This window comes from Polypterus senegalus, chromosome 8 (assembly GCF_016835505.1).
Source record: "Polypterus senegalus isolate Bchr_013 chromosome 8, ASM1683550v1, whole genome shotgun sequence".
NCBI classification, from domain to species: Eukaryota; Metazoa; Chordata; class Cladistia; order Polypteriformes; family Polypteridae; genus Polypterus; species Polypterus senegalus.
In genome coordinates this window covers 164,999,287-165,025,105 of record NC_053161.1, presented here as the reverse complement: position 1 = coordinate 165,025,105, position 25,819 = coordinate 164,999,287, and the positions used below count along the sequence as shown (strand labels likewise).

Sequence of the window (25,819 nt, the reverse complement as noted above, 5' to 3'; positions counted from 1 at the left end):
TTTCTGTGCTGTGATTTGTTCTAAAACCCGACTGAAATTTATCAAGAATAGCATGTTTATTGAGGTGGTCATTTAACTGCATAATGACTGCCTTCTCCAGAACTTTACTTAAGAAAGGCAGGTTAGAGATGGGTCTAAAATTTTCAAGAGCGAGGGTCAAGATTATGTTTCTTAAGAAGGGGTTTAACTACAGCAGTCTTAAGACAGTCTGGGAAGACCCCCGTATCTAATGACGAATTTACTATGTCAGAACATTATCAATTAGCACGCCTGATACTTCTTTGAAAAATTTGTTGGTATTGGGTCAAGGACAGGTGGAGGGTTTTAATTGAGATATTATTTTTTGTAAATCAGGTAAATCTATCCTAGTGAAAGAGTTTAATTTGTTTATAACAGGATGTTGGGGTTTAGGAGGATCCTTAGTGTTGGAGGGATATACTATGTTATTTCTAATATCATTAATTTTTTGATTGAAAAATACAGCGATAGCCTCGCAGGTTTTACTGGAAGCACTTAGGAGGCATTCCTTTGAGCTACCTGGGTTTAGTAGGCGATCAATTGTAGAAAATAAGACTGGGATTACTAGCATTGTTATTTATAATCTTGGAGAAATAGCAGCCTCTCAAGACAGACAGTGTTATTGTATTCTGTTATTTTGACTTTTAATATTTCGTGGTGGATAGTAAGTTTAGTCTTCCTCCATTGACGCTCAGCTCTACGGCATGTTCTCTTTAAATCAGACACTCTTTGGGTCTTCCATGGTATAACAATGCTAGAGGATTTTTTCACTGTCTTTTCAGGTGCAACTATGTCAACAGCAGCTCTCACTTTAGTATTAAATGTTACCACCTTACTATTTACATTATCCTCACTATTATGGTTGGCACTATAAACAGACTGATTGCTTATATAACACACTTAACAGAAATTATCAAAACATATGTACAGTATGTATGTGTATTGTGATGAAATAAGATCACAAACAAAATATAAAGTATTGGGAAATTGCCCCGTATATTGCTTGGATGCAATAAATGGTCAAAATAGATTCAAATTCAATCAGACATTCGACAACAGGTTATCAAAATGGATGGCTTTTATACAGTAGGTAAAATGGCCGTCGGAGATGTGGCAGGAAGTGACGTCATCGATGAGACCGGAAGTGACATCATTCGGGCTGGACGGAAGTGACGTCATCAGCGATGGACAGGAAGCAACGTCATTCAGGCTGGACGGAAGTGATGTGTTCAGAATAAGACCAGAAGTGGGTATTGTTGTGGAATCGTTTTCCTGGGTGGGATTGGTTGATGGTGTGAGTAGATTATTTTTCTTCCTTGGTTCTATAAGAGTAGAGAGAGAGGCATTATTACCACAATTACAACCCCCCATCAGATGATAAATCACTCACCTCTGGGCTTGTTGACTGCCTCCTAAGTGCACATGTGTGACATGACCCCTCAATCCCCCACCCCCAGCCCAGACCCATCGGGGCGGGTGACCAGAACCGAGAGGTCGTGGATCCTGGAGAGAGCATCGGCGTTGGCTTGAGGAGAACCTTGACGAAAAGTGACCTTGAACTTAAAAAGGTTGAAACTCCAAAAACCACCTAGTGAGACACGTGGATTAGACTCCCGATTCAGGGCCATCCACTGTAAGGCGGCATGGTCCATCACCAGAGTAAATTCCCACCCCAATGGGTAGTAACGAAGTTAGATCACAGCCCACTTAATAGCCAAAGCCTCCCGTTCCACCACCGCATACCTGGTCTCCCTATCCAACAGTTTTCGGCTGAGGTACATCATGGGGTGTTCACTACCGTCGATGCATTGGCTCAACATGGCACCCAATCCTCTGTCCGATGCATCGGTCTGGAGAATAAAGGGATAAGATAGGTTAGAAGATTTCAATACAGGTGCTGACATAAGGGCCAATTTCAAGTCACAAAATGCGGCTTCAATAGGAGCATCCCACAACACTTTAAGGGGAGCCCTTTTCTTTGTTAAATTAGACAGAGGCCTCACCTTCTCAGAGAAACGAGGAACAAAATGACAATAGTAGCTCGCTAATCCCAAGAAAGACTGTACCTGCCTCTTAGTAATTAGACGGGGCCATTTAGTAATGGCATCAATCTTAGAACACTGGGGCTGAACCGAACCCCACCCACTAGATAGCCTAAATACTTGGCTTCATTCAACCCAAAAAAACATTCCTTTGGATCGATTCTCAGCCCAGCTTGAGCTAGTGTGGAAAGAACGGCCATCACCTAGTCTACATGATCCTCCCATGTGCAGGAATAGATAACGTCATCCAGGTAGGCGGCACTGTAGGAAATGTGGGGCCGTAACAGTGTCTCCACAAGACGCTGAAAAGTCGCTGGTGCCCCGTGCAAACCAAAGGGAAGGACCCGGTACTGCCAGTGTCCACTGGTGTACTAAAGGCATTTTTTTCTTTAGCAGAGACAATTAAGGGAATTTGCCAGTACCCCTTCGTCATATCAAGAGTAGTTAGGAAGCGTGCATTCCCCAACCTCTCGAGGAGATCATCCATGCGAGGAATGGGATAAGCGTCAAACTTGGAAACCTGATTGAGTTGACGGAAGTCATTGCAGAACCTCCATGACCTGTCAGGCTTATGAACTAAGATAATTCAACTAGACCAGGGGTCCTCAATCACACTCCTGGAGGACCACAGTGGCAGCAGGTTTTTGTTCTAACCCCGTTGCTTAATTAGAAAGCAATTCTTGCCAATAATTTCATTTCATGGCTTGTTAGTGCTTTAACTCTGCCATGTCAGGTCATTCTCATATCCTTGATTTTCTTCCTCTTTCTAAGGATATCAATCAAATATATGATGGCTAAAATGGATTAGTAATTCTCAGTCCTTCACTTTTTTCTCTTCACTTTCCTTCCAAGTATTTAATTAAACCCAGTGGTGCATGATAAATACACACAGGGGTAAATGGAAACAAGCTAAATGGAGAAATGTTGCTCTCTATTGTCACTTGCATGTTTTTGCTAATTAGGAGCAATTAAAAAGCAAGACTACAGCTGTTCTAAGACTAAAATAAGCAATAAGGGTTCAAAATCTTAACAAGTGAGGCCATAAAGTGAAGCAGAAGTGTTACTTGAGCAATAAGTGCTTCCGATTAAGCAATTGGGTAGGAACAAAAACCTGCAGCCACTGCGGCCCTCCAGGACCGTGATTGAAGACCCCTGATCTAGACCATGGCCTATAACTTTCCTCAATAATGCCCATGTCCAGCATCCGTCTAATTTCCAATTGCACTTCTGCCTTCTTTGCCTCCAGAAGTCTGTATGGGCGTTCCTGGACAATCACCCCTGGGTCAATGATAATATCATGTTCAATCAATGCAGTGAGACCTGGTTGCTCGCTTATTACTCTCGGGATGGACAAGATAGCAGTTTCTAGCTCTTGTCGTTTCCAGGACAAATTGGATCCGAAATTAAGGGGTTGATATTCCATGAAAAGGGAGCGTGGCTGACCGGAGGGAGGCTCCGCCTCTCTATCCTTCCATGGTTACAGCAAATTGATGTGATAAACACGCTCACACGGTCTACAATTAGGTTGTTTAACTAAAAATCGACGAGTCCTTTTCGTTCCTTAATTTCATATGGCCCCTGCTAATGTGCCAATAATTTAGAATGGGATGAGCACCATAACATGATCCCCTGGGTGGAACTCCCGGAGGGTGATGTTTCTATTATAATATCACACTTGTACTGCTTGAGCCTTTGAGCACTGGTCTAATTTTAAATAATCTATCGTGTAACTGTGCAATATATTCCAAAATATTAGAGGATGGGAGGACCTCCTCTTCCCAGCCTTCTTTTAGCATATCCAATAGACCTCTGGGTTGTCTTCCATACAGGAGTTCAAAAGGAGAAAAGCCCGTTGAGGTCTGAGGGACTTTGAAAGGCAAACAGCACGAGGGGTAGTAACTGATCCCAGTTTGTGCCGTCCTCGCCAACTACCTTGCGTAACATCTGTTTAAGTGTTTGATTAAAACGTTCTACCAATCCATCACCATCAGTTTGTGGATGGTAGACTGTTGTTTTCAGATGGTTAATTTGCAGTAAGCTAGCAACCTCCCTGAACGTCTCCAACATGAAAGGAGTTCCTTGGTCTGTTTATACCTCTTTGGGAATCCCAACACGAGCCAATATCCCTACTATTTCTTGTGCGATTACTTTAGAACAGGGGTTCTCAACGTCGGTCCTGGGGACCCCCTGTCACTGCAGGTTTTTGTTCCAACCAGCTTCCGTTTTTAATTGAATTCCTGGGCTAATTAAGTGAACTGATATTTCCCACGTTCTGTGTTTAGGGAACAATATAGTAATTAGAAAACTAAGTTTGCTAAAAAAATAAATAAAATGTATCAAGCAGTTATATAGGAATAATGTATATTTTTTCTTTTTAACAGTATTTTCATCTTGATTTTCATTCTACTTTTCTAGGTGTTCTAATTGTTTAATTAATCCATTGTTTACGCTAAAGTAGTTGCAGTCTTTCACAATTCAGTGTTTGCCAGCGTGTCTGATCTGGGGGGGTATTCCAGAAAGCAGGTTATGTGACATACCCGGGTAAGCTTAAGGGTAAGTTAGTGGATAACCTCAACTTTCGGTTCCAAAAACGGAGGTAACTTTCTGGGTATGTATGTAACCATAGCAGCTTACTCTCTGAAGATAACCTGCCACCGAGCAGGTTATGTTCCAGGGTAAGTTTGTTTCAGAAGGTTACTGAGCATGGCGTGCCCTTTTGATGACGATCCTGTGGACGTGGAAGCACAAATTATCCGAGGTTTTGTCCGCCGGGAGAGAGTAATAAGACCGCGTATTGATGTCTTTTCATTTCCAAATGATTTTTTAAAAGAGCGTTATCGGTTTTCAAAAGAATCGTTAATTTACTTGACCCATCTCTTGGCACCGCATATTGCACATGTCACAAACCGCGGGTCTGCGCTTAGCACAGAAAACATTCCGTGCATAGCACTTCGGTTTTTTGCCTCAGGTCATTTTTTGTATAATGTGGGCGATGCAGAGCATGTGGGAAAGGCAACTGTGTGTAGAGCCGTTCGCACAGTATGTCTGGCACTGAAACACTTCTTACACACGTTTGTACAGTTCCCTGGCCATAAACCTCTGCGTGTAATTAAAGAGGAATTCCACAGAGTGGCAGGTTTGTCCTTTGTAGTAAAATTCATGACGCATATTTAATATGTAGTCATACTATTTATATCTATAGATGTATTCATCCTGCACACACACTTGATACTTCCCTATATGACTTTCTATTTCAGGGTTTCCAAATGTAATTGGGTGCATTGACGGCACCCGCATTCCTATTAAAGCTCCTTCAATGAATGAGGGAGACTATGTTAATAGGAAATCTATTCATAGTATCAATGTGCAGGTAAGAACTGGATTTTGTGTCCTTAATTTTTTGCCTTGTTAAAATCAGTAAACTCATTACAGTTTTCCTCTTTTCAACCACAGGTAATATGTGAGGCAACCCACATTATTACTAATGTTGAGGCAAAATGGCCAGGATCTGTGCACGATGCCAGAATTTTCCATGAGTCATCATTATGCCAGACATTTCAGCAGGGTATGTTTCGCTTTATGAAATATTGTTTTTTTTCCTTTGCACTATATTTGTGTTGTACACTTGAATCATTACAGGACAGTACAATGGTTACTTGCTGGGGGACAGAGGATACCCTTGTCTGCCCTGCTTAATGACACCCTACCCTGAACCTGATCCTGGACCACAGACACGCTTTAACCTGGCTCACAGCCGAACACGGGCCAAGGTGGAGATGACCATAGGGATCCTCAAGTCTAGGTTTCAGTGTCTCGTGGGCTCGGGTCAGTCCAGAGAGGGCATGCGACATCATAGTGGCTTGTGTTGTGCTTCACAACATTGCCACTATAAGAGGAGAGAGCCACCCTCCTTGTATTGAAGAAGATGGCCCAGAGGAACCCCTACAGATTTTTCCATACAACAGAGATGGAAGACTTTTGAGAGACAGGATTTCTCAGAATTACTTTTATTAAATTGTGTGCACTGGTCTGCGGTGTGGTTCATTTCCTGAAAAACAATGAAAGTGAAATAAAATGTGTTATATAATATATATATATATATATATATATATATATATATATATATATATATATACACACACACACACACACATTTAACATGCAACAGATTAATAATCACACAAGTTCTCACCTTAAGGTGATGCTCCAGTAATTCTATTTCTAATTTTGCTTTTTTTATGGATAGCCTTTTCGCCTCCATTTGAAGCTGTATAAGGTCCATCTCCATGTCACTGTTTCTTATTTGTTTTTGAAGATGGACCTTATACAGCTCCTTTGCTGGCAACTAGGAAGCCAAAAATAATTAAATGAATGAGATTCTGTCAGACAATAACATTAACATATGGACAAATGCACATAAATTCTTACACTGCTTAGATCGTGCATTGAGGTTGAAGGACCGTCATCTGTGGGCAAATCCCCAGGTATGTACTGTGAAAGGACAATGACAGTTTGTTACTCTAATGTAAAAAGGGGGCATGCATTATAATGGTATGCATCATACCTCAGTGGATCCACCAGCATTGTCCACTTCTGTCACAGCAGATGTGGACTCTTCATCGTCATCTTCAACCTATAGAGGAAATATGCAAGTATACATTATCTGGCAAAAAGAAAAAAAATATCTAAAAGCAACTAAAGGTACCTGACAACAAAACACTTACAGCTGTGACAGACTGTGTCCTTTCTGTAGGGTCCAATAATACAATCCCTCTATCAGTATCTATAGGAAAATACAACCCATTAAATTCTCAATATTATCAAAGAAAACCAAAAATGCAGGAAAAAACATGTCACAGTAATACAACTAAGCACACAGTAGCCTACACAGCATATGCAGTTCAATAAAGTCAGCCTGCATAAAAACATTAAGCATGTTGAAGAAGCCTTTAAGTGACAGAGATAGTAATTTATTAAGTCATATAATGAAAACAAATCATAGTGGTAAACTTACCATGCTACTTGTGGTGCATGGTGTGTGTGACGAAGTGCCCTCTGGAATGCCAGCAACCACTGTCCCTTTATTAAGGGACAGAGCCAGCTCCTCAGATGGGGTGAGGGGAGGTGGTGGTGGGCCCCCGCCAGTTAGACGGGCTTCAGCTTGCTTTTTATTAGCTACATGACAGACAGAATATACTAAATCGTGTTTAATCAATAGTTCAGTGATCGTGTAATCAACTATTACCTTTTTGCAGTATGTTTTTATGTTTCATTTTGACTTGCCTCAAAGTTCTTCTGCATCCAGACGGATTACACCTTATTAAATAAGAAACCATATATTCCTAGTCAATACACATTGTTATTTTAACCTAAAGAAATGAATGGCAGGAAAAGTGAATGCATTCAAAGTGATTGAACAGTGAAAAGGGTGCGGAAGGGGTGTTTCATTATTTTACAGTATAACAAAAGGGAGGCGATGTCAATTTTGCAATTTAATACACTCACGCATTTACTCTGTCCGTTATTTTTTGCCAAGCCAACTCTCTTTCTTTAGCCGATGCAGCCGTATTACTTTTTTTCATTATGATAGGCTTGAATTCTTCAAACGCCTGCATTAACACCTCCAACTCCACCTCTGTGAAATATGCCGCTCGCTTTTTTTCTCATTGATCTTCCATTTGGACTCGTGAAATCGGCGATCCATTGAAAACGTCTTTATGTATGCACGGTGCACGCGCATTAACTCTGGGTAACCAGTAGGAGGTTGATTGAACTTACTCTTCTCAGGTGTTTTGGAACCGACATACTCATGGTATGTGGGTTTGGGGTAAATCAACCCAGAGGTTATGATTTACCAAATGGTAAGTTAACCAAGCTTTCTGGAATACCCCCCTGCTCGTTTTAAATTGTCATTATAAAGATACAATGAATGGGGAAAAACTGCACAGAGAAAGGATAAAATATAATGAAATCAACAAAAGAAAGCATTTAAAACTATAGCAAAAGCAGAAATATTTATAAATGTCTTATAAATGTAAAAATCACGCTGCTATGCTTTTCTGAATGTCGAATAAAAGAAAAAAAAAACAGCTAATTAAATGAGATCAGTGCGATCAGGTGTTGTCACGGATTAGAACTCTGGTTGGGACAAAAACCTGCAGCCACCTGGGGTCCCCAGGACCGAGTTTGAGAAACACTGCTTTAGAAGTTGCAGAGCGCAAGGGAACCGCTTCAGGAACTCGTGTGGCATAATCAACCATAACTAATATATATTTATGACCACGTAGGGAGGGCTCCAGAGGACCTACGAGATCGAGCCCGACCCCTTCAAACGGGATATCAATCAGGGGTAGAGGAATAAGCGGAGCACGGTACCTCCTAGGAATCTGATGAATCTGACATTCCGGACACGAAGTACAGAAACTTTGGACCTCCTCATTTATTCCAGGCCAATAAAATCTGAACTTAATACGTTCTAATGTTTTTTCGGTCCCCAAATGGGCTCCGAGTAAATGAGCATGAGCTAATTAACACACTTGACGACGATACGTGCCTGGTATTAGCAACTGAGTGCTTTTTTTCACCGTCATGTTCCGCCACGCAATATAATAAATCATTCTTTATTACAAAGTAGGGCATTCGTGGTGTAGGATCTACGGAGTTATGTCAGTTTACTGAAACAACCGCACTTCTTGCAAATTTCAAGGAAACATCGTTCCATTGCTCCCTTTTAAAACAAGGAGGTGTAAATTTAAATTGCGAAGCCAATTCAAAAATAGGATCGTGGGCGACCTCAAGGGGCGGAGCTACAGTCTTCAGGTCCTTCGGGAGGTGGAGTGCCTCTCGCAGAGCCTGAGGGACCTTCTTCTCCGTCATTTAAAGTAACTTTACTGGGATTAAATGAACTAATACACAGTGTGGAAGCAGTCGGATTATCAATATCCATAACCAATCCCTCTTTTAATAACGGAGTAACAGTGTTTTTACCGCAGTTATTATCAGGTCAGTCCCGCCCTAATATCACTGGGTAAGGTGGGTCCGACGTCACAGCCACGACTGTGTTTTTCATGACGTGGTCCACCGAGATGATACACAAGGCGGGTTTATAGTAACGGGTCTCCCTATGAATGCATTTTATACTGATCCTATTAGGCAGCCATTGTTGCGGTAAAACATAATGGCGAGCAACAATAGAGATGTTACTCCCGGAATCAAACATCGCGGTGACATTATAACCATTTAATATTACTACTCCGGTATAAGGAAAAGACAACGGGTTGATTATAGCACAGTACCTCTCTCCCTTTCCCAAAGAACAGTCCATAGGCTCCTGAGTAGGACATGCAGTAAATAAATGACCTACCCCTCCACACTTGAAACAGCGCGGGGGATAGCTCGGTTTTTCTTTTCTACGAGCAGAAACTTTAGTAGATCGGGTAGGCTCAGAAAAAGGCACACGAACCTGTCGGGTTAGGCGAGGGGGCCGTTCGGACCCTTCAGATTTGAAAACCGCCCAATGAAGCTCCACTAATTCTACGAGGTTATCTATGGAGGTTACCTCCTGTTTGCGGACTTGCTGGGCGAGCTTTAATAAAGGTTTTGACTGTAAGCAGCTCGGCCATATGCCCACTTTGCCCCAGACGTCATAAACCTGGGCGCGGATCGATCGCTCTATCTATCTATCTATCTATCTATCTATCTATCTATCTATCTATCTATCTATCTATCTATCTATCTATCTATCTATCTATCTCCTTCTGTATTAAATGTAGTCTAATTTTATTAGGACTGCACTACCTCATACCAACTTAGTTCAGGGCCTGGGGATGACCAGATTAAAACATGGACTGTTATCACAGGCTCTCTTTTTATTGCTAAGAAAAGGTTTAAAATTTCATAATAAAGCCTAAACCATCTGATTAGCATTGTTATGGGTGGGTTCACAAGTCAAACAAAGTACAAGGTGAATCAAACTTGGTGTCAAAAGTACACATTGTTAATAAAGATAAGTCGATAGAAACGCCAAAAGGAAAATATGAAAATGTGTTGTGATGTGAGTTACAAATTAAAGAGCACACAAAAATCCACCAGTAAATAATCCTGCAGACTCCCACCCCAAACCAAAGATCATATAATAAACATGAACAAGAAAATAGTGCTGATTGAAACAAAACTCTAAATGCCACCCCAATTTTCAATAATTTAAAACATAAGAAAACCACGGCTAAGTGTGAAAAAGAAAAACCCTTCCGTATGTGATAAACATCCTGTGGATGAAATATCAAGCAGGGCTAAGTTGTACCATTCTGATATTGGCCAAAAAGATAATGGCACCATCTTTAATCCTAATCTGTCAGACTCCTCCACTAATACAAAGTAAAACCAAGACTATAAAATCCATTTAAAAACCACAACCAGTGTAAATATTCACCTGGTCTGCCGGTTGTGGTCACTACACGTGGTGTCTTTGGCCTAGTAAGGTGGTCACCTCCTGACAAGCACACTTTAATAAAGATTGTCATCACAAATGGCACTTCAGCTCCAGATTTCTCCTGTGTGTCCTCCTGCGACCAAACTGACTAATTAACAAACAGAGCAGCACAACATCACTCAGTAAGGAGCTCCGGCGACACAAGTGTTATATCAGAAACTCACACTTCTGAAGTTCACCCCGTAACAAATTCAATGCACACGTAGCACCAAAGCTTTTTAAATGACAGAACAGTCCAGTGATAGGATGACATGTGTCACTGTCACACCTCCACTGTTCAACTGGTTCACTGTTGCTACATTTTATTTTGCTCTTTCTTATCTGCATTCATACAGTACACGTTCATTCAATGTGCTCGTTGTCCAACACCATACCATATCATTGTGTTTACATGTGTACTTCACACAAACATACACACCAGTGACATCCTCCACATGTTCTATGATGCTGTGGTGTGCTGGGCTGGTAGCATCACTACAAGAGAGGCCCATCAGATCTACCAGGTGATTAAGACGGCAGATGTCGACTTCCTCTATCGGAAATTCTTTTTCAATTCTTAACATAATCCTGAAGGGCTTACTTGTATAATATTGTCAGCTTGCTATGAGCTGTCTGAGTTGACATCAGCTTTAACTAACAGGATGTTATAAAAATCAAATGTCTTTAGTTCTGAATGACACAGTTTTAATGGAATTGAATCCTGTTCTTTCCACACAGAGAGAGAGAGAGAGAAATCTGTCATTTACTGCAACATTTAGATGGATGTGAAAGAGGAGACGTGTGAGGCTGACATGAATATCATGGTGGAGAGGACCGTAAATGTTAAGGAGGAGGACTGGGAGAGCGTCCACCCTAAACAGGAGAGTCTGGACATTAAGGAAGAGGACTGTGAACTGGGGTCAGTGAGTATTAAAGAGGAGGATGAAGAGAAGTGTGTCAGCACTGAGAGTGTCAAGGAAGATGACCTTCATTATGAACATCAAGATCGAGCAGTGACCGGGCTGGTCTCTTCTCATAGCAGACACTCTTCATCTCCGGCGTCTTCTATCAATTTAAAACATGAATCATTACAGTCTGACACAAAGATGACTGAAGAACTTTCATCTCCAATAATTCAGGAAGATCAGCCACCACCTAAAACGTCATCTAAAACAAGTAAGTGGAAAATGAAAATGAGTGTACGTCTTAGGGTCAGGGTTATGGGCCTGAAACTGCTGTCTTGTGCTTTCTTAGACAAATGTTCAAACAATATTATACACACAATTTCACTACATTTTTATAAGTTTAGGAATTTTCCGTTCTTTCATTATAGTTTGTAACATTATGCAAACTCTCTAAACCTGTCTTTAGTAAAAGAGTTAAACAATCATACAGTTGTTAGAAAATGTTTGTGAACCCTTTGGAATTCCCCTTTATTTCTGCCATAATTCCTCATAACAGTGTGGTCTGATCTTAAATGAAGTCACCAAAAACGGACACATTTTAAATAAGAAACAATTAGACTTCTCATCATTCCTGACTACATTGTTTAAACCTGAACAGTCCAGTTTGTGACCCCCTGTCTTCACTAACTTGTTGATCCTGCTTTAGCTCCCATGACCTCCACCAAACATATACTGCAGCTGCTGCTCAGACTTCATTTTTAGTCCATTCCTTCTTTTCAGTTCCTCAATGTCTCTGGGATTCCTTGAATGATCAGCTGACTTCAGGTAAAGACAACAAATCTTAAGCTCTGGATTCTGATTGGCCAATCCGGAACACCAGTTTTCTTCTGTTATAGATTTCTTCCATTGTTTCAGCTTATTGTCTTGTTTCATCACATAACTTCTATTATGTTTTCACTATCCTGAAATTCTTCTTTCATATTTCTTTATAACAATTTTTAATTCAGAGTTACATTGATGATGGCATTCTCTCCTGGCTGTGCAGAAACAAAACTGTCCCAAACTATGATTCTATCATGAGGTGATGGCATTCATGTGCAGTGCTCTTTTACCTCCAAGCCGCTGTGAAATGGGGACACACACATGGTGAAACTTGGGTGACAGGACTTCAAAAGACCCACACACCAGACTAGGGGCTACATTTATAAACATTTGCATGGAATTTAGCAAGAACATACAGTGGTGTGAAAAACTATTTGCCCCCTTCCTGATTTCTTATTCTTTTGCATGTTTGTCACACAAAATGTTTCTGATCATCAAACACATTTAACCATTAGTCAATAATGTAACAATTAATATAACACAAGTAAACACAAAATGCAGTTTTTAAATGATGGTTTTTATTATTTAGGGAAAAAAAATCCAAACCTACATGGCCCTGTGTGAAAAAGTAATTGCCCCCTGAACCTAATAACTGGTTGGGCCACCCTTAGCAGCAATAACTGCAATCAAGCGTTTGCGATAACTTGCAATGAGTCTTTACAGCTCTGGAGGAATTTTGGCCCACTCATCTTTGCAGAATTGTTGTAATTCAGCTTTATTTGAGGGTTTTCTAGCATGAACCGCCTTTTTAAGGTCATGCCATAGCATCTCAATTGGATTCAGGTCAGGACTTTGACTAGGCCACTCCAAAGTCTTCATTTTGTTTTTCTTCAGCCATGCAGAGGTGGATTTGCTGGTGTGTTTTGGGTCATTGTCCTGTTGTAGCACCCAAGATCGCTTCAGCTTGAGTTGACGAACAGATGGCCGGACATTCTCCTTCAGGATTTTTTAGTAGACAGTAGAATTCATGGTTCCATCTATCACAGCAAGCCTTCCAGGTCCTGAAGCAGCAAAACAACCCCAGACCATCACACTACCACCACCATATTTTACTGTTGGTATGATGTTCTTTTTCTGAAATGCTGTGTTCCTATTATGCCAGATGTAACGGGACATTTGCCTTCCAAAAAGTTCAACTTTTGTCTCATCTGTCCACAAGGTATTTTCCCAAAATTCTTGGCAATCATTGAGATGTTTCTTAGCAAAATTGAGACGAGCCCTAATGTTCTTTTTGCTTAACAGTGGCTTGCGTCTTGGAAATCTGCCGTGCAGGCCGTTTTGCCCAGTCTCTTTCTTATGGTGGAGTCGTGAACACTGACCTTAATTGAGGCAAGTGAGGCCTGCAGTTCTTTAGACGTTGTCCTGGGGTCTTTTGTGACCTCTCGGATGAGTCGTCTCTGCGCTCTTGGGGTAATTTTGGTCGGCCGGCCACTCCTGGGAAGGTTCACCACTGTTCCATGTTTTTGCCATTTGTGGATAATGGCTCTCACTGTGGTTCACTGGAGTCCCAAAGCTTTAGAAATGGCTTTATGACCTTTACTAGACTGATAGATCTCAATTACTTCTGTTCTCATTTGTTCCTGAATTTCTTTGGATCTTGGCATGATGTCTAGCTTTTGAGGTGCTTTTGGTCTACTTCTCTGTGTCAGGCAGCTCCTATTTAAGTGATTTCTTGATTGAAACAGGTGTGGCAGTAATCAGGCCTGGGGTGGCTACGGAAATTGAACTCAGGTGTGATACACCACAGTTAGGTTATTTTTGAACAAGGGGGCAATTACTTTTTCACACAGGGCCATGTAGGTTTGGATTTTTTTCTCCCTAAATAATAAAAAACATCATTTAAAAACTGCATTTTGTGTTTACTTGTGTTATATTTGACTAATGGTTAAATGTGTTTGATGATCAGAAACATTTTGTGTGACAAACATGCCAAAGAATAAGAAATCAGGAAGGGGGCAAATCGTTTTTCACACCACTGTATGTGCATGCCAAAATAAACAGGAAAATGTGTACACCAAAATAAAATCAAAATTTTAAAACCTGGCATACACCAATTTCTACAGAATTGACTTTTTATAAATCACAATCACTTTGTAAGCATGCATGCGTGATCACTCATTGAATCACCACCCTGAAACACTCACATATTGAGCATACCAGTCCATCTCCTACATATGCATTCTGGATCCTTCTTTCTCTGATAGAACAGCCTGTCACTCCTGACTTGTCGAGACCCCATCACCAGCATTCAAGAATAGCTGGCTTAACTTTGTATTATAGCTCCTGTCCTCTGTGCTTTTGGGTTCACGAGAGGTGTAGGGCAAGGTAGCCACTATCACTTGGCACATATAAATTTTTATTTTTATACTGTATTGAGGATTTGTTCTGTTCTGTGTATTGTATTGTATTGACCCCCTTCTTTTTGACACCCACTGCATGCCCAACCTACCTGGAAAGGGGTCTCTCTTTGAACTGCCTTTCCCGAGGTTTCTTCCATTTTTTTCCCTAATGGGTTTTTTTTTTGGGAGTTGTTCCTTGTCTTCTTAGACAGTCAAGGCTGGGGGGCTGTCAAGAAGCAGCCCATTGCGACACTTCTTGTGTGACTTTGGGCTGTACAAAAATAAATTGTATATAATAACATGATTGCGGTCGCTATGAACAGTTCAGGCCATATCAGACACTGAGGGTTCAGCAAGTTACTTCACCAACAAGCAGTTCACCACATGCAGCACCATCACATCTGTCAAAGCTACTTTGCCTCAAAATAAATCAATGACAGGTTGTGCAAGGCACAGAGACACAGCATTTGTCAGCCGCATCTTGGATGACTTGTTTATTAATGGAAAGTCACTGCTTGCAGTTAACAAAAGCAGCTTCAATCTTGCTAGGTGCCCTTTTCGAATATGAGTGCAGTAAAGTGCTCCGATTGAGGTGGGAGAGCTGGACACTGCTGCAAATTGCCTTTGTATGTTAGCAAAAACATGTCATGTTTGATGTGTGTACACCCACACCATCTGAAATGTAGTGCATCACCAGTAAGTTAATGACTTCCAGCACAGCAGGCCTAATGGAGTGAAGGTTAGCCGAGATACTTTTTGAGGTGTCTGCTAGTTTCCTGAGAAGTGACAAAATACCTAACCGATATAAAGCAATGACAAAACAGAATTTGTTTAATGCAAATGCGTATCATTGGCACTCTTAAAGGGAAGTAAAATACAGTCTGTACATCACAGTCATCATTTTTGAGGTGTAACGTTTGTCACTTCAATGCACCTTCTAAGAACGGCTCGGTGAAGTGAATTATTATGCTTGCGAGTCGTCATTAAGCTGGTGTGGCTTCATTTTACTGCTTGATCAAGGGTTTCTTCATTTCCCAGTTTCTCTGAAATACTATGTATGCTTGGGTCAGAATTGCTCTAAATACACGTTTGTTCTCCTGTCAAGTTTTCTTGCCTCCAATCCACACCTCCAGTCTCATCTCATTGGTTGAACACCTGACTAGACAGGACTATAATGGCGCTTTTCCACTGCATAGTACGGCACAGCACGGTTCAGTACAGCTCACCTTGGTTCGGCTCAGTTCGGCTCGGTTTGCGTTTTGACTGCAGTTTAGTACCGTTTTAGAGTGGGCAGGATTATTCACGTGTCGTTATAGTTGCGCCACCTCTACTGCCATGACATCATCGTAAACACGCCACAAACAAACACACAACAATGGAGCATATCGACGGAATGGTGTTCTTCATTCTCGGCATGTGGATGTTTTTAACTGTTTGTAAGTCCGATGGCGACCTCCTGAAAAACTTTTTCATTCCGCGTCGCCCCATCCAGTTCTCGCTGGATCCGCTCCTCGGCTACCAATGAGAGGAACGTCTGTACTACCTCAATAGACCACGAAACAGCCATTTTTGGTTAAAACAAAATGGTGCATCTGAACCTTCGCTGGCTGTGCTAAAAATCTAGCGGGTCTGTTGTGTCTCGTGTCGCAAGTTCAGTGACGCAGTAATGACAATTTTCTCCGGCCAATCAGTGACCAGCAGAGTTTACATGTCACGTTTTGGTAACGGTTCGGCACGCTTGGAACCTCGGCTGAGGTGGTACTAAAAAAAGGACCAGGTACCAGGTACTGTTCCCAGTGGAAAACCCCCCAAAAGTGAGCTGAACTGAACCGTGTCGTGCCGTACTATGCAGTGGAAACGCGCCATAAATGTTTAATGATGTTTTCAACATTGACAGTCCAGTTGTTTGTGTGTTATGAGTTCAGGTTGATGGTGTTTCTCTGTTATTGTAGCATACTTGAAGATCAGCCCACATTCTCAGGAGGAATTCGGGCAGAAATTCAGGAGATTACAAAGAGTTCACAAGCTTTTTCTTGCATCTGTAAAGTGATTTAAATTCAATTGAAGATTTTAAGCAACACATTCGCAGAGCTACTTAATCCAACTGAGTGCCCATCTCTGTGCATCTTTAGCTAACAGTCTTGAGTCTAGCCTGTTTGCGTTGTAATGTGTAGAAGAACACAGTTGGAAACTTGTTAAATGTAAATTCTGCACAAACATTAGGAAATTGTTCTTTACACAGAGAACCGCAGACACATGGAATAAGTGACCGAGTAGTGTGGTGGACAGTAGGACTTTGTGGACTTTGAAAACTTGACGTGATGTTATTTCAGAAAAATTAAGTGGATAGGACCGGGCGAGGTTTGTTTGTCTGAATGGCCTGTTCTTGTGTGGATTGTTCTGTTTTAAAAGGGCTGCAGTCCTGCAGTCACCTGAGGGAAAAGTAAAGACTTTTTGTTCCCTCAGCACTTCACTCTCCCTTTCTCATCATATAGCAGGACATTTTGTGCTTTGCTTTTGGGTATTGTTTAAGTTTGGATTTCTCCAGCTTTTACTTGGCTGTCACTTAATGGTAAATGTTGAGGTTGCTCGGCTAGCACTGTATTTCAGCTGATGGAAGGTGAAAGACATTGAAAGGTGGAGTTTGGATTGTCATTTACATATCCCCCTTAAGAAGTCTTGGTGTTTTTGAATATCACTTTGTTATCTATTGATTGTCATCAGTATCAAGTTGTGTTTAGTAAAGATTTAACCCAAACACTGCACCAGTATTTCAAGTATGAGTGTTCCATTGAACTACTTTCAGGTGCTCCCTTCCTGAAAGGGAAAATATATGTAAAGACTATGTGGTGAATGGCCGGCATTTCAGTCCGGTCAGGACGTCCCTCCAAGGAAGAAAACAGCCTTTTCAGGGCACTACATCCCTCGGAACGATAGATGGCAGCTCCCCGGATGAAAATGGCTCCTCAGATTCCCGCAGGGCAGCATGGGACATGGTGTCCGTATCCTCGGCCCTGTTTGGTGCCGTGGGTGCCGCCACGGGGAGCTCACCAAGAATCAGAGGGATATTATGATGACGTCAACCCGGTAGTACTTTGGGGTCACGAGGACGGAAGCCCGCAGTACTTCTGGGACAGTGAATGAAGGAAGATGTGATGTTGACCTGGAGAAGAAATACTTCCGGGTCATGAAGTATAAAAGGACTATGGGAAACCCCAGCAGACCGAGCCGGAGTTGGGAGGGTGTGTGACGGAGCTGCTGGGAGTGGAGGATTGGATTATTGTTATTATTATTGTTTATTATTGAGAATTGTGGAGAGTGCGGTGCTTTGGGCACTATTATTGAAGAAAATATTAATAAAATCTTCTTGGTGTTTTTACACGTGTGTCTGTGATGTCTGTCTAATGGGTTCAACGGGGCAACAGCGACCCCTAGCGTCCACATCTAAAAAAGAAAAAAAAAAAGAAAAGCTATGGAAAATTATATCCAAGATTAAAAAAATGCTTTTGCTTCAATACCATCTTTGTTTTCTTATGATCAATTTATTGCCTTTGATTGTACAGTGTCCATAGTGGTGTTACTCAGCATTCCTTAGGGCACGTGATTATTACGATATCATATTGGTGATGGTATTAAGATTTTTCTGCAATTTTATATACCCAAGCCAATGTTTGTGCTTTTTAAAATGGATTTTGTTTTGTTTCTGATTTCTCATTTCAAGAATTATTTGCTCTGTTATCAGTTTGACTTACCGTTCTGACTCAAGCTAGTCTTTTGGTATTTCCCTTTCACTTTCTTCCATAAACATCCATAAACCTTCTCTTAGATCTTTCTCTTTTCCTCTTGCCTGGCAGCTCTACCTTTAACATCTTTTTCCCAATATACCCAGCATTTCTCCTCTGCACATGTCCAAACCAATGCAATCTCGCCTCTCTGACATTGTCTCCCAATCGTCCAACCTGAGCTGACCTTCTGATGTCCTCATTTCTAATCCTGTCTATTCTCGTCACACTTAGTGCAAATCTTAGGATCTTTACCTCTGTCACTCTCTTCTCTTTATTCATCAGCCTCTCAAAGTACTCTTTCCATCTGCTCAGCACACTATCTTCCCTTGTCAGTATGTTTCCATCTTTATCCTTTATTACCCTAACCTGCTGCACATCTTTCTCGGCTTGGTTGTTCTGTCTAGCCCACTGGTCCTTTTCTCCCTCCTTACTTTCCAACCTTCCACATGCCTTTTCTTTAGCCTTCGCCATCCCCCTTTTCACCTTATGCCTTATCTCCTTGTACTCTTGTGTACTTTCTGCATCTCTCTGATAATCCCACTTCTTCTTTGCCATCCTTTTCCTCTGTATACTGTCCTGTACTTCCCCATTACCACCACCAGGTTTCCTTTTCCTCCTTCCTCTTTCCAGATGTCATGCCAAGCACCCTTCTTGCTGTCACCCTTACTACATCTGCTGTAATTTCCCAGCTGTCTGGTAACTCTTCACTACCACCCAGTGCCTGTCTCACCTTTTCTCTAAACTCAACCTTGCAGTCTTTCTTTTTCAACATCTACCATTTGATCCTTGGCTCTGCCCTCACTCTCTTCCTCTTCTTGATCTCCAACGTCATCCTACAGACCACCATCCTAGGCTGCTTTACTACACTCTCCCCTGCCACCACTTTGCAGTCTTCAATCTCCTTCAGATGGACTGTTCTGCATAGGATGTAATCTACCTGTGTGCATCTTCCTCCACTCTTGTACGTCACCCTGTGTCCCTCCCTTTTCTTAATATACGTACTCACCACAGCCATGTCCATCTTTTTCACAAACTCCACTATCGCCTGACCTTCTTCATTCCTCCCTCTGACACCATACCTACCCATCACCTCCTCATCCCCTCTGTTCCCGTCACCAAAATGTCCATTGAAATCTGCTCCAATCCCACTCTCTGTCCCTTTGGTACACTATCCACCACTTCATCCAGCTCACTTCATGATTGTTAACTGGGCTCTCTCCATGTTAGCACACTCATAAGCATAATCTGTTGCTTTTTTCCTGAACTCGGTTTAAGTTTTTTTCATGTTTATGGTTTGGGGTGGGATTCTGGAGCTACTTTCTACATTATGCACAATTGCTGCTGGGGCTATGGGGTTCATTTACTGTACATTTCTCCTTTGTTGCTCTCATTTTTTTTTCCTCTCTCCTGCCTAATCTCAGTGTCTTGTTTGGATTGTAAGGTTGCTCTTTTCTGCTTGCAAGCATTCTAATGTTGCTGATGCATTATCTTTCACCTAGGTTGTTATAGCCGGTTTTCAAGAATTGTTTCTTTGGCTAAAGTCATACATTGAGCTGCCTTGAGATGCTACTGTGTAGCTACATTCTCCTCTACCATTAGTGAAAAGTGTGGTTTGGTCCTGGTTCACTATATTCTGCATCTGAAGGTTCTGGAGGTGTTTCACAAAGCAGATTTTGTTATACATTGATGGAGATTAGTTGAAGGAAACTGGCTTGTGTTTCAGCCTATACATCTCCACATAATAACACACTATGCATCCTTTCTTTTTTTGAATCACCTTCCCTGATTAATCAGCGTATTCCTCCCTCTTCACCAGGACTTGCCGGATTTATTATAATCTAAACTTGATTGATGCATTTCTATTCTTGTCCTCCTTGTCTGACTACCGGTGCATTAAGCTTCAGCTTTTCTCTCACTTCATTGACTTTTTCATGCGGAGTTTATTAAACAAACCTCTGACAAACTTAAGGAATTTTATAATGCTAAACAACAAGTCTTTTTAGGATCCACCTTGTGTTTGGATAGCTATTAAAGAGTTTTATTTGAAACTTGGCCATTGGCCACCATATTTTCTCACTTATCAGGCTGGAATATTGATGATCTTGAGAAACATCTTGAAAATACACATGCATATTTCTGATTCAGTACACAAGCTCAAAATCATAATAATCAGAGAGAATGTAAATTACCTTCTTAAACACCGTACACATTTGAAAATTCATTTCATGTGTACTCGTTGGTGTCTCACCCGATGCTAAACACAGCAAATTGTTAGCTCTTAGATTGTGCAGATATGACTCGTTAGCCTCCATGTCCAAAGTCGAGTAAAAATATAGTGCTAACCTAGATATAGAGGTAGTACCACTAAGTAACTCTTGCAAATTAAGAAAACAAAATAATGTTATTTTGGTTTTTTTTCTGAACTTTCTACTCTGCTGAACCCCACCAGTATGTGATGTGTTTTTCTGTTCTATTCAATTAACAAAACTCTTGCAAAATGATGCTGTCCTTCTGGAGGCCCTTGTTTTAGCCAAAGAAATTAAATACATTTTTAAATCCATTTGCAAAAAAAAAAAATGTTAGTATGAGCCATAAGTATGTTTTGCATTTTGGCCACAAGTGTCCACTTTGCTGTTTCAAATGATCAGTCAAGTGACATGTGGGTCTCTGGAGTTTTTCTGTGACCTGCATGTTTTTTTCTTTTACGTTTTACTCTGTTTTCTTTGTATACTGAATTATTTTTTTTTTTGCTTTGTTATCCTCTTTCCCTTTTTACAAATCAAAAAGTCAAGTGGCTCAGAAGTAATTGTGTAGAAATAACAAGACACTCTCTGTTTAATAAAAGTGCATTTCACATGCTTAGCATGGCACTCTATTTTAAACACAAATCTCCCCAGTGTAATGATAAGGGAAGATTATCACTTTTTACCACAGATAATTAAATATTTAATTTCATATCATTTTAAGAATATTATGACAAAATCATGATGCCATTCTGAAATATAGTGTAAAAAAAATGTCAACAGTAATGTTGTTGATTCTGCCTAGCTCATGTTATTTATTTTACTATTAAAAATTACCTCGGATTGTGATCATGTGATTAGTAGTTGCAATACAAACGTAAAAAAATAAGATGAATCTCTGTCCATGTAAGACAGTCTTACAATTGCTTATCCTTGTCAAAGTTTGTTCATAAATTAATCCAACATTTATTTAGTGTTGTAAGATAATGTCAGTATTAAAGCATTGTGTCAAAAACTATGCATTTATATTTTTCTTTTAAACTTCATACAGGAATCAAACTTCACTGCTGTTCTGAATGTGGCAAACAGTTTTCAAAAAGACTTAATCTTCAGAGCCACCAAAGAATTCACACAGAGGAGAAGTCATATTCCTGTTCTGAATATGGCAAAAAGTTTTTACGGAAAAGCAAACTTCAGAACCACAGAAGAATTCACACAGGAGAGAAGCCATATTCCTGTTCTGAATGTGGTAAATGGTTCTCTTGCTGTAGTAATCTTAAGACACACATTAAAACTCACACAGGAGAGAGGCTGTATTGCTGTTCTGAATGTGACAAAACATTTTCACAGAGAAGCCATCTTCAATGCCACAAAAGAATTCACACAGGGGAGAAGCCATATCCCTGTTCTGAATGTGGTAAACGATTCTCTCTCAGGAGTTACCTTCAGAAACACATTAAGACTCACACAGGAGAGAGGCCGTATTGCTGTTCTGAATGTGGCAAGAAATTTTCACAGGGAAGCCATCTTCAGTGCCACCAAAGAATTCACACAGGTGAGAAGCCATATTCCTGTTCTGAATGTGGTAAACAATTCTCGCACAGTATTACTCTTCTGAGACACATTAAAACTCACTCAGGAGAGAAACCATTTTGCTGCTCTGAATGTGGCAAACAATTTTCACAGAGAAGTTATCTTCAGCGCCACCAAAAAATTCACACAGGAGAGAAGCCATATTGCTGTTCTGAATGTAGTAAAAAGTACTCAGATATAAGCCAACTTCAACACCACAAAAAAATCCACACAGGAGATAAGCCGTATTGCTGTTCTGAATGTAGTAAACAATTTTCTTACAATAATATTCTTCTGATGCACATTAAAACTCATTCAGGAGAGAAACCATTTTGCTGTTCTGAATGTGGCAAACAGTTTTTACGCAGAAACAATCTTGAGTGCCACAAGAGAATTCACACAGGTGAGAAGCCGTATTGCTGTTCTGAATGTGGTAAACAATTCTCGCACAGCATTACTCTTCTGAGACACATTAAAACTCACTCAGGAGAGAAGCCCTATTGCTGCTCTGAATGTGACAAAAAGTTTTCACAGAGAAGTCACCTTCAGTGCCACCAAAGAATTCACACAGAAGAGAAAACATATTCCTGTTCTAAATGTGGTAAACAGTACTCAGATAGAAGCCAACTTCAGCACCACCAAAACATGCACACAGGAGAGAAGCCATATTGCTGTTCTGAATGTGGTAAACAGTTTTTACGTAGAAACAATCTTGTGTGCCACAAAAGAATTCACACAAGAGAGAAGTGTTTGGATTAGACAAACACACCAAGATTATCCAATAAGTGAACTTGACCAAGAGGAGACTTAAGAAAGACTCAGGCATTGACTAGGCTGCAGACATAAACCATAAAGAGCAAAGACTGAAGCAGTGAATACACCAAAGGATTTAAATGATCCTTAGAAACGCCTTGACAGTGAGGAACAAACACAAGCAGTTAATCATCTAGTAAAACAGGTGATTTCATACAGTTTTGTGATCATCAACTGGCCACAGAAAGACCTCAACAGTCAGAATGTAAAGACAAAGTTGCTTCATGCCAACCAAATAATATACAAAAGCAATGCATGCCAAGGCTTTATGCTCCCAGGGCAGACAGCGGAATATGCCAATAGAAACAGATTACACATGCAGATCTTCAATCATAGGAGTGCCAGTATTCCTTTTCAGCTCACAGGATTGCCACAGTTTTAAAATATTACAGCCTAAACTGGAAAGCCAAGATCAATCTACATCAAAAAGCTTGGTTAAGAAATCCACAAAACTGAATGTTTGCACAGAGCGAGGTGAAACAACTTTGTAAAAAGAGCATAAAGAAGATAGTAACATGGTGGACCAACAGAGGAGAAAAACAACTTGAGAGACCACATATGCAGTAGGAAATACACAGATCTCATACCATAAGCTAATGTAGACCACAACCTGACACACATGAATTGCTCAGGAGAGGAGAAAAGAGGTGCAGAAATGCATGCTTTCTAATGGTCACTTAAGATTGTGGATTACAAGTGTGGAAGCCGGCCTGGACACAGACAGGCGGACACGTTAATGTCACCTAACACACGTTTATTTACAAAGTCCATTATTTACAAGTGCACGCAAACCACAAAAGTCCCCAAAAGTCCTGGCCACAACACAATACTGCCTCATTTCTTTCCACCAAGCTCTGTCCTTCTCCTCACCCGACTCGAGCCATCATATGGAGGGAGGCGGCCCCTTTTATAGCCACCTGGATGTGCTCCAGGTGTCCTTCAGTAACCTGCACCAGCTGTGTACCCAGAAGCACTCTGGGTGTCCCTGATCCTCTTCCCCCCCAGCACTTCTGGGTGTGGCGGAAGTGCTGAAGTCCAGGGCTGTCTAGGCACAGGGGTGCCCTCTGGTGGTGACCACGGGCCCCTACAGGGTAGAGCTTCACCCTACAGGGTGGTCGCCCCCATGTGGTCTGAGGTGAGCGTAAGCCCTCTTCCAGTCTTCCTGGGCGTCCCGGCCTGGTCGCCACCCCAGCCATCTCCGACACAAGCTTATTGGCAACATGCTATGAGAGAAATGGAAAAAGTAACCAATGTAGGTTTTGCAACAAACTGGTGGAAACAGTACAGTATACCAGTCCTAACTTTTAGAAAATTCATAGCCAGTAAACCTGATTCCTCAGTCAAGGAGAAACATTCAGATAATGCCTGGATAATCGTGGTTTCAGTCACAAAAATACATCTCTATGCCTTAAAATAACAAAATAAAAGAAAATACAATCAGGAATGTGTTCCCAGATGTGAAATAAAAAAAATGAAATTAACCCAGTGTTCTTTGGATCCACAGGGCTTGTTAAAAAAGAGCATTTTAGCCCATTTAGACATCAGTTACACCCTACGCACTCTTAAAGGAGGCTCTGTTAGGAATAGTTCAGGTTTTTGCAGAGAACCCTAGGAGTGAACCTAAAAGAATAAAAAAAAAATGACAGTACATAGAGGATGCCATGATAATAATGGAAACAGGAGAAAAGTCATATTGTTTGAATGTGGGAAACAATTCATTCACAAGAGTAGTCTTCAGAACCACAAAAGCATTCACGCAGCAGGTAAGAAATACAATCTGACATGAGCCAGATATGGAATAAAACCTCTGAGATTGTGCCACTGCTGGGATGAACAGGCATTATCAAGGAAATAAAATGTCCAGCCCCATGTGGATACGTGTGGACAATGCAAGTACTGGACCAAGACCTGGCAGCAAACCTAAGAGAATACCAATAGTAGTAGTGCAGGAATCATTTCAGAAGAACAAGCAGACATTGGGACTCCTCCCCAGAAAAGTAGGCAAACTAAACTATTGTGGAGAATGTAATCCCCTGGAGAAGCTGTATTACTGTAATGAATATGGCAAGTAGTTTTCACAGACATTGTAGGACACTGGAGTGAGTGTTGACAGAAGAGCATTTTATTAATCAACCCGGCATATGGACGGAGTGCAGACGTCTGTCCTAAGAATTGCATCAGTGGTTACCTTGCTTGTCTACACATCAAAGAGTGATGCGATGACAAATGTTGCCACCTCCAGGTAAACCACCACAGAGGAGTGGACAACTGAAGACCACTGTAAATGAAAGGACTGCAGTTTTGCATTTTAGAGTCGATTCAGTCACAAATAAGTAAACTTTGGGCCAGACACTGATATGAAGCTTGCAGGATCAGCTGCACAAGTTCCATGTAGAAGGACATTTTCGCGATAATAGAATTCTTTAAATCCACTGAAAGTGCCTTTCAATCACTTCATTCTCTGGACCATCTTTCTGGTTCACTGGTCACATTTGCCGTGTGTTTACTAAAGGCACGAAAAATGTTTAATCAAGCTCAAGAATAAAGCGTCTTTCAAGACTATTAAACAACCGTCCCCTGCAAGACACTCAAGAAAGCCAACTCTGCCTCGCGCAAAGTAAGTCAACGTTTGGTCTTTTGTGGAAACAAGAACTGGCTGGCTACACATCATACTTGCTTTGTTGTTTGCAGGCACGCAAAACCGTGTCTGTTATGTCAGCTTCATATTCCTGGGAGTCGAGGAGTCTCGC

At 41.1% G+C, this 25,819-nt stretch overlaps 1 protein-coding gene across 2 annotated transcripts in view; it reads left to right on the top strand.

Moving 5' to 3' along the window:
- Nucleotides 1-23,943, top strand: part of LOC120533272 (gastrula zinc finger protein XlCGF57.1-like) — a 42,613-nt gene extending 18,670 nt beyond the window's left edge. The window contains exons 2-4 of one of the 2 annotated variants that reach the window (XM_039760081.1): nt 5,514-5,625; nt 11,269-11,706; nt 21,736-23,943. In XM_039760081.1, the coding sequence (XP_039616015.1) occupies nt 11,310-11,706; nt 21,736-23,015 (1,677 nt within the window). In that variant the 5' untranslated portion in view covers nt 5,514-5,625; nt 11,269-11,309 and the 3' untranslated portion in view covers nt 23,016-23,943. The remainder of the gene's footprint in view (nt 1-5,513; nt 5,626-11,268; nt 11,707-21,735) is intronic. The other variant, XM_039760082.1, reaches the window with a different exon arrangement.
- Nucleotides 23,944-25,819: the final 1,876 nt, after the last annotated feature.